This window comes from Bidens hawaiensis, unplaced genomic scaffold, assembly GCF_021521415.1.
Source record: "Bidens hawaiensis isolate Kalapana, Puna unplaced genomic scaffold, B.hawaiensis_p1.1 tig00005306_1, whole genome shotgun sequence".
NCBI classification, from domain to species: domain Eukaryota; kingdom Viridiplantae; phylum Streptophyta; class Magnoliopsida; order Asterales; family Asteraceae; genus Bidens; species Bidens hawaiensis.
Window position 1 is genome coordinate 1,247,741 of NW_027491337.1, and position 10,108 is coordinate 1,257,848.

The window sequence follows — 10,108 nt, forward strand, 5'->3', positions numbered from 1 at the left end:
TAATTAGATTGGAATCTAAGTTGATTTTATTGTTCTTTTTTAACAAATGGAGTTAAAATATTCTATTACTATTTAATTGCCTATAATGAAGTCAATCCTTGGGCTGTCTTCTTTGAATATAACAACAATCCTTCCGATTAGCACGCAATGCATCACCAACTTCATCAACTTCTTTTATAAACCCTTGATTTTTATCTAGGGTTGTCAGGCCGTGTCTAAACGTGTTTACCAAGTTAGAGACAACGCGATTAACAAAAGTATCAAACATGAAAATGACTTGTTTAACAATTGACTTTAATGGTTTAAGCATTACAGTTATATGTTTTTATGTACCAAGAAAGATAAATGATGTACTCTAGTGTCTTAATTTTAATTATTTAAAAAAATTACAAATTGCATAGCGTACTTTTTTGCTAAACAGATCTTATCGTGTCTAAACATGTGCCCACTATGACGTCCAACTTTTTATCCCGATATCCGTTACCGACCTAATAAAAAGGTTAATAAAGCCTCTAGTTCATAAATCATTCAAAAACAAATGCCAATTTAACAAGAAAGTGTATTTTGTGTCAGTTTTATATTAAAAAGCTCGGTTTTAATGATTAAATATCAGAATTTGGATAAGTGTGACAACATATTTCAAAGTGGTAACTAGCGTAAAAGAAAAGGAAAAGTGTGACAACATATATTTATCTAAATGACAAATATACACTTATAAGCATAGAAAAGAGGCTATACTTAAAATTTCTCATACATAACTACCAAAGCTAAAATTTAAAGATAACTTAATAATGATTGGGGCAATATTATTTCCCCAATCACTAATAAGTTATGTATATTTTTTAGCGTATTAGAGTAAATTTCCAATCATTAATGAGTTATGTATAAATGTTAGCTTTGGTATTTATGTATGAGAAAAAAAAACAAGTAGTCTCTGATATTTACTTTATCATAGTTAATATTAGCAATTGTGTAACAAGGATTCCCGATAACTATTTGTTGTAGGATGGGACGTACGGTTCTACTAAACATAAATTTTCATTGTTTATTTTCTTTGAATACAAACGATTGCCTATTATTTTCATAATTATAATTAGTACATCCTTTAACTAGTAATCAATTATTTTAAGTCCCACTCCTTGCGTTGTGATGGTTAAGATGTTGATGTTACATAGCAAAGACTAGGGTTCAAGCCTCACAAGAGACAAAATATATGAAAAATAATATAAAAATAAAAATTTGGATGTTCAAACAGAAAAAAAATTCAGTTATTTAAATAAATTTAACAAGTACAATTACTAATAAAAAACCAGATACTAAAATGCATTTTAACGAATTTTATTTCTTATCTTGGACGTCGCCTTATTGAATGCTCACAACATATCAAATACAAACACCCTTGATAGTTAAGTACTTGGAGGGACAATTGTGAGGTTTGTCTCATTTTTGGACTTGAATTGTTGTGCAAATTCTGGAGTAACATTCAAAGTCGCCTGTACAACCTCTGGAGACATTGCCTTCCATATCGATGTATTTCCAGCCAGTTGTCCAAACAAAGCCCTGCAAAATTAGCAAAATTATTTTTCAAACATATAAATTTCATTTTTTAGACAAATTAAAAAAAAAACCATTTTTGACTTACTTTGATGTAGTTATGACTGAGAAAACTTCCAGTCCAGAGTCATCTGCAATATAAGCAAGCTCATAGAATTGAGGAACGATGAATAAGTCACCTTCTTCAACTTTACTGTCCAATGCTGGTGTTCCTTGAAAACCACCCACAATCTTAATCTGACCACTTCCCTTGCAAACATAACAAATATGGACTGAACCATCGCCTACATAACTCGGTGTCAACATAGCATTACCTTCCAACTTTACAAATCTTGTACTCAGGCCAAGCTCACTGAGCACGGACAAGTTCTTTTCTGTCAAGTCATTGACAAATCCACCACATTTCACAACAACTGCATCCGATTCATCATCAATGGTTGCATATAATGTACCTTTGGTGGTGTTACTTGGTTCTGGGAATTTGATCCCTTGATCAAGTAGAGTGACCATTAGACCTTGTTGGCTATTTATAAGATTCTCTGACTCGGTTTCATCCAGACCAAAGATTTTACTAACAAAATCAGACTGAAATCCAGCTAGATATCCAAGGGGTCCTGATGGAAGAAAGTATGTGAATTGGCCAGGGACTATGGCTTTGCTGCTCTCACCCAAGTAGATAATGACTGCATCTGTGTCGCCTGCGTTAAACCACCAGGAAGCCAGCCCTGCTAAAGTTGGAACTACATCCCCTTTCTTAGCTATTAATACCTTTTCCTCTGAACTATTAGCTGAGATCAAACCAATTGTGACAGTACCTATACGTTCATGTTGAACGGCTCATATTAATCAAAGAATAACGACGTACGTAGTGTCATAAGTAAACTATTTGAACAACGTGTTTGAAAGCCAAATCGGGTGGCCTTTTTGGATCTTGACTTTTTTTTTTCCTTTTAAAATCTCATTTATATGCTTTTTGATCTACTTTAGACAACATTTTTTGTTAAATGAAAATTTCATATATTTTTTAAATTGGATAACATATAGAAGACCTTCGTTATACCACTTATTATAGAAATTGACTATAACACATGTATGTTTCATGGTTAGGGAGGCTTCTAAAAGAGAATGTACTATATCTGCAAGAAGAGAGAAAAAATCTAAGACCTATATGATCAAATAGTATAAATTAATCAATAGTTGAAATTTTATAAATAGTATAATTAGTTTTTTTAGCTTTAATATGTATGAGGTTTTTTGGATCCTTTGGTGTGTTGAAACTTGAATAGATTTACATTTACACGGTATATATAGATCAATCTATTGAGATTTTCTCCATATTAATCTGATACTAATTTTCTATCCCAATTTTTCTTAAAAATAAGTTAAAACTTTCTAGCTTGTACTATACAAAATTATTTAGGTTAAAACTTTCGAACAACTGTTTTGTTAAAAATTGCTCTATAATAAAATTGTGGAGGTTAAATATTGTGTTGTGTGGAAAGGTAAAAAAAAAACTTTTACTAAAATTGTGTAGTCTAAAAACTTAATTTGTTGTGCATGAAAGTTTATAAATGTGTTATGATGAAAATTGTGAGACTCCTTAATATATTTAATTTATAACTTTAAACGTACACAAAACAGCCATGTAACCACTCATATTTGTATCTGCCACTACCTCTAATTATAATTTATGTATTGTGTATTATATATATATATATATATATATATATATATACTAGTTTGTATCCCCCATATTACGGGGGTTGTTTTATATTGTTTGTTCTAATATTTATTTATTTTTTTAATTTATATTTTTTTATTGTATGAAAGTTAATAATATACTTATGGTTTGATGATATATTGTTTCACAAATAAATGAAATGTTATAACCCGGTTTAAAAGCTATATGGTTTTAATGAGACCCAAGACCCGTTTATTTTTTTTACTATGAAATTGGTTTTTTCATTATGAATAATATTTATGAAAGTTAATAATATACTTATGGTTTGATGAGACCCAAGAACTGTTTAATTTTTTTACTATCAAATTGGTTTTTTAATTTAAATAATATATATATATATATATATATATATATTTAAATAAATAAGATATTATTTTTTATTATATCCTATTTTATAGGATTTTTACATAAATAACTTGGTGAGAATAATTTTTAATTTAATGAGATGTTATAACCCGTTTAAGGAATATCTGGGTTTGGTAAGACCCATACCCATGAATTCGGGTCAAATGCATGAGAAGCCTCTATTTAAAAATCAAGCAAATCTGGTGACTCCAAAAAAAGAGAGAGCGACCACATCGCGACACGTAAGATTTTTATATCTTCGTTCATATAGATTATAGATTATATATATATATAGAGAGAGAGAGAGAGAGAGAGAGATTAAAAAAAAATCCTATTGTACGTGTTAAAAAAGTCTAGGAAAGACTTAGGTCTGACACATAAATTAATAAAGTTGGTGACGAAAATATTTTCTAAAATGGTGTACTTATGAGTAGATGTGGGTAGAAGCAAATATACGGCCACAGTAACGTTTTTCATGTGTACCAAGATGTAAAACAACGTACCTTCGAGTACGAAGCCAATTTTGCTGCAATCGGCATAGTGAGGAAGAGTAAAGCCAAGAGGGCGAAGAACAAGTCTCCCAGTACCGAGTTTTAAGTCACTTAACAACGGTACTTTAGAATTTGACCATACATAATATCCACCGCTGTCCCCCTCAAAAAATGTTTGATCGTACTTCTCCACCACCAATTTTGCATCCATATCGTAACCAAAAAGAAATATTAGAGAGAAAGATGGAGTAGATGATTACCAATTGGGTTGCCTACTTATAGAATAAAAGTAGCCATACAAGTTGATAATTGGACATTATTATAATAATTATGTTCTTTAATAATCAAATGGAGTTAAAATATTCTATTACATATGCCAAACCTCATTATTAAATCAAGATAGATACAACGGAAAAAGGGAAGAAGATGGCCAAGTTGGTGATGGATTGCAATGTCTGCCCGACGAAGACTTCAAACCTTGATCTATTCAAAGAAGATGACCCAACGTTAACTCATTAGTCGCGTTAATTATTTCTCCCAATAACTAGCCTCTATTTATTTATCCACATTGTTAATCATAGATGTTAAATTCGTGTTTGATGAACTATAATATTTAACTATTAAATATTATTTTTTATTTGTTGTCCCAAGTTGTAACTCTCTGGCTCGTATCTAGTTAGCAATGTTGAATAATCGATGATCAGACAACTAATATCCAACAAAATATGTTTGTTCCAAGCTTTGTCAGTATGTACCTTGTTCCAAGCTTAGTCATTATTTACCAAGCTTTGTTATAGATAGTTGCAACATAAATTTAAATGTTCGAAGTTGGATAAAGAGGTATAAACAACTGAATGCAGGTATAAAATTTGGAAAAACACAAACATACAAGGTTTGGCTCGGTCAAAGCCGATTATCGGTGACAAATTAATTGTAACCATAACCAAATGGTCGGGTAATCATATTTACTTAACCATAAGCGTCTTACAATTTACGGATCTACATTGTATCTTCATCTAACAGTAGTAAGATGTACTACTAATGCTACTGTTACTATTATTATCATCGCCGTCAGGGGGTGTAAAATTGTCTAAAGTGTTTGACATATTATTGTCGGAAATGATTTTCCTACGGGTATTTTTTCCTGCGCATTGGTTTAATTGGAAAATCGAGAAAATCGGTTTCTAACAAATTTCATTGGCTAATGACTCAGTTTTCTATTCGTATGTGTTGGAGACATCACATTTTTCAAGCTTGTTTTCCAACTGGTTGCTTTGATGCAAATCTTGAGTATTTCCCAAACTTATGCGTCACAAAAATGGTTTTGGTTTTTCTTTCTAATTAAATCATTATGTTTGGAGGATTTTTATGAAAAGTTTTACTTTAAATATAATTTTGTTTATTTATTAAAACTAACACACAAACAAGCATCCCCGTATCATTTGGTGTGATGGTAAAGTTGGTTTAGTTTTAAAATGATAGTCAGAGGATCGATCCCTACTTAAAAGGTTTGTAAATAATATATTTGACTATTTAAAAAAAATAATTGTTGAGATCTACTACACAAAAATATAACTTTGTATTAGAGAGAATTAACATCAAAAACTAAATCATGCATGCTTTTATAATTTTAAGATGGCATAGCAAGTTACTAATCCGTCACCAGTAACAACCGTTCTATGCCTGGAATCAAGCTTGGCATGGTGGTGGTGGCGGTATAAGGGATGAAGATTAAAACTGGTTGACCTGGATAGGGTTTTTTTTGTATAAAAATAGGAGGTAAGGGGCGACCAAACAAAAACCAGTGGCCGATTAACCGGTGTCCATTCAGCGATTAAGGAGAAATCCATAAAAAGGGTGGTTGATGTAGGTTTCGATGGTGGTTGATGCATGAGATGGTATATTGACAATGATGGATGGTAATAGAAAGTTAACCAGTGATGGAGATGATAAACATCGACAAAGAATATGTAGAGGAGATAAATTAAATTAGGATTTGATGATGAAAATGTATCACAAAAAAATGATATGTTATAACATGTTTAAGAGCTATCCGGATTTGATTACTATTTGATGATTAAGGGGTTTCACAAATAAATGATATGTTATAACTCATTTAAGGGTTATATAGGTCTCTTGATACCCATGACCTGCGAAAATTAATGTTTGATGTTGAAAGAGTTTCACAAATAAACAAGATGTTATAAGCCATTTAAGGAGTATCATGGTTTGATAAGACCCGTACTAGAGAATTCAGGTCAAATGAATGAGAAACCTCTAAATCACAAATCAAGCAATGTGACGCTGGGTCGATTTCTTATTTTCCTTATTGTATTTCATATATCTTCGGGTTCAATTTCATGTGATTTGGGTTTTTTTGTCAAACGTTCATTAGTGGTTCGTTGTTGATACTTTACAAGGTTAGGTAATGCTTTTTCACTTGGTGATTGATTTAGGTTATTTGTCTTACATTTGTTGGTTAAGGACTCTTAGAATACTATTTTGTGGTCTTCGCTTTGTCAAGGGGCCTAGATATTACTATTGCGGACTTGGGATGAGCATAATTAGGCATCATTTGATAAAATTGCACCACTTTGAGGACACAGTCCAGGATATGAGTTCGTCGAGAATCAACGTTAGAACTTTTAGGATGGTATTTTGTGGTCTTAACTTTTTCTAGGGTCCTAGATCTTACTATAGCGTGAGTTACTATATGTGTTATTGTTCATCTCTTTTTACGTATATATGTTGCATATGTTTTACTTTACCCTTTCTATTTTTTTCGATTATTAGCACCCTCACACACACACACATATTTATGTGTGTGTGTATATATATATATATGTAGTTTTGTTTGTTTGCATTGTTTGGCATGGAGCTAGGGTCTCTCTGGAAGCAACCTCTCTATCCTCAGGGATAGAGATAAGGTTTACCTACACATCATCCTCCCCAGACCTTACTAGTAGCTTTTCTATGGGTGAGATGAGATTTACTGGGTATGGTTGTTGTATGGTTTTACATTTGCTGTACAATGTAGGTTTTGATAATTGGGGGTTTTAAACTATGTTGAAGTCTAGATATTTAAGGTTTGTTTGTGTTTGTTTAATTGTGACATTTTAATTAGCAAAAGATATGTACTTTTAGTTAGTTGTTACCGTTGTATGTTCGGTTTTTAGCTGTTGTTTTTTGGATGTGTAGTGGCGATGCTTTAGTTAGCAAAAGATATGTAGTCTTACTCACTCTATACACACAGTTCATTTTTAGCACCTTATGGTTGGTTTGTGACCATTGTATGATCGGTTCTTAGCTATTATTAACTAAATCGGTTTGGTTCTGGTTCAGTTTTTGGTTTGTTTCACTTAACCTTTTTTTTCTTATCTTAGACTGATATTTCTAAATATGCATCTATAGTTAGTCGATTCATTTTTGATAAACTTATAATTGGTTTGTGACCGGTGTATTATTGGTTTTTAGCTGCTATTGGCTACTAATTGATTTGATTTTGGTTCGGTTTTTGGGTTGCTTTACTTCACCATTTTGTTTTGCCTATCTTTGACTGCTATTTGTTTGCATTACATTTAATACCTATATTATGCAATGTAACATTATATGTATTTTTTAGTGTTTAAGGAAACAGTTGAATGAAAATTTTATGAACAATGCAAAGTCATCATATTCTCTGATGTTGTTGGTGTTCATGAAGTCAAAGAGGAACTTGAAGAAATTGATGTACGTTCATCACTTCTTAGTTTTAGACATTACAACTCATGTGTCTGTCTAATTATCCATTTTGTTGAATGTCAATCAATTTAATCAAGAGTTTCTCATAAAACTAGACCTATATATACCACTTGGTGCTCACCCACCTCGAGGCATGTTCTTGGTGAGTTCAAATTGTATATTTATATGTTTCCAATATTATAAATGTGAACTAAATTCATGAATACAAAAAATTAATATGTGAAACGGATTTGGGTATTTTACAGGCTGGTCTTCCCAGTACGGGTAAGACATTATTGGCAAAGGCGGTAGTTGGGGAAGCTGAAGTACCATTCTTTAGTTGTTCTACAAGTGAGTTTGTAGAATTTTATTGTTAAGCTGAAGTACCATTCTTTAGTTGTTCTACAAGTGAGTTTGTAGAATTTGTTTTAACAATAGCATGTTCGTGTTCACTCATTTAACTTTACACGAACATGGACACTTAGTCGAACAAATATGTGTGTTCATGTTTGTAACATATCGGATTTTTCATATTTGAATTCGTATTCGTTTACTCGACTAGAGAATATTTTTCGAACCTTTCATATTAATAAAAACTTGTATTTATAAGTATTTAACTTCGTTTAACTAATTTTATATTTTAATAATTTTTAAACTTGTCAAACAATACTTAGAACGCTTTAAAATTGATTAAAATGGCTAAAAAAAGCATTTTTGGAACTTTAGGGACCAAAACTGACCAAAACATAAAGTGCAGGCATCCCCCCCACGCTGAGCCGTGCAGGGAGGAAGGCCTCACCTGGCCACGTAGCGCGACCAGGTAGCTGCAGGTCAGATGTTCATTTAACTATGGGTTTAATGCAAAATCACTTATTTTTTGTTCAAATCTCATGTTTTAAGCTCCAAAAAAACCCCTTTAGTCATGGTATATGTCCACATTCATGTTCCCCATCTACAAGAATCAACCTATGTGTTTTATGAACCGATTTTGTCTTAATTACCGCATTTGGTTACCTTAATCGAGTAAATTCTTAAACAATTAGTTATAATCTCCGCATTCTTAACCAAGACACAATCAAAAACTCTAGGACCTTTTATCTCATCCATATCAAGCAAAACCCACAAAATTCCTCTCTTCTTATCATCTTCTTCAAGAATTGATCCAGCTCATATTTACTAAGTTGACTTTCAAGTTCAAGACATCTTTGACCACATGTTTCTCCTAGTTCTAATCCTTGTTTGGGTAAGTTGTCTTCTTCAATTTTATTCACTTTTATTCAATAATCAATAAACCTCAATTAATTTCTGTGACTGAGGGGATTTATCATGTCAATTGGACTCCGACCCTTTTAAGGGCAAAATAGTCAACAAGATTGACTTATCGATTTCTAACACTTCTGGTCGGAATTAGCTTCCTGACCAGAAGACTTTTATGTTTATTTTAAGATTTTGAGTGTATCATAATGGGCTCAAAGTTCGGATTCTGGTCACACTAGCTCGCTTATTTATTGAAAATATCATAACCGGAGTTCTATACATCCGTTTGGATTGCTTCCAGGTGATATGTTCTTGGTTTTACTATATTTTGTTTGGTATAAGTCTCAGGTTTGTTTGGATCAGAACTTGTCACTATAACCATGCTCGTTTATTTTGTCTCACGGTTTACTCGCTTAATTGTCAAGGTGAGTAATCACTCCCCTATTTTCTGTTTTCAAATACCTTTGGAGACTTTATGCGTTTCTATTATTATTCTTCATACTACATATTCTCAATACTAGCAAATAATGATTATTGTGTTGTTGATCGATTTAATGTTTATTTGCTAATTGCATACTTACTTACCTATTTAATTCAAGCATTCGGAGAGGTCTATCATTGATTCTAACATGTCTTGATTCTAGCATGTTGTCTTAGTAGCCAAAGCCCGATTCACTAGGCAATGGCCAAATGACCACCAATTACTTTCTTTCATTTAATTGTTGATACTCACAATATTAAAATGAAATTTTTATCTTATATTATATTTAGTGTCAAAAACTGGTGATTATCACACTCAACATATTGTTGAAAAAATATATCTATTTTTACGCATATTGCAGGTTATACTTTGGTTTGAAGCTATGATGAAGAAACATTTAATGATGCCTTAAGATAAAATAAAAACAAGACTACTTGTGTTGATTTGGGATTAAACTGTAATTTGCTTTAAACTTGTGTACTTGTATGAAATTTTTAATTAAATAACTAAATTAGATAT

The 10,108-nt window shown here is 31.8% G+C and overlaps 1 protein-coding gene across 1 annotated transcript; it reads right to left on the reverse strand.

Moving 5' to 3' along the window:
• Window positions 1-1,319: 1,319 nt before the first annotated feature.
• Window positions 1,320-4,388, reverse strand: LOC143629563 (12S seed storage protein CRD-like). The gene is made up of 3 exons (XM_077098802.1): window positions 4,144-4,388; window positions 1,643-2,369; window positions 1,320-1,560 (listed from the first exon to the last, which is right to left on the reverse strand). The coding sequence occupies exons 1-3, from the start codon at window positions 4,340-4,342 to the stop codon at window positions 1,407-1,409; spliced, it is 1,080 nt and encodes a 359-aa protein (XP_076954917.1). The 5' UTR covers window positions 4,343-4,388; the 3' UTR covers window positions 1,320-1,406.
• Between the last annotated feature and the right edge of the window lie 5,720 nt (window positions 4,389-10,108).

Excerpts from the sequence above, each read along its gene's own strand:
- LOC143629563 (XM_077098802.1), bottom strand. The coding sequence starts at position 4,342 with ATGGATGCAAAATTGGTGGTGGAGAAGTACGATCAAACATTTTTTGAG. Across the intron at positions 2,370-4,143 it reads AATTGGCTTCGTACTCGAAG|GTACTGTCACAATTGGTTTG; the intron begins GTACGTTGTTTT and ends ATGAACGTATAG. Across the intron at positions 1,561-1,642 it reads TCAGTCATAACTACATCAAA|GGCTTTGTTTGGACAACTGG; the intron begins GTAAGTCAAAAA and ends CTAATTTTGCAG.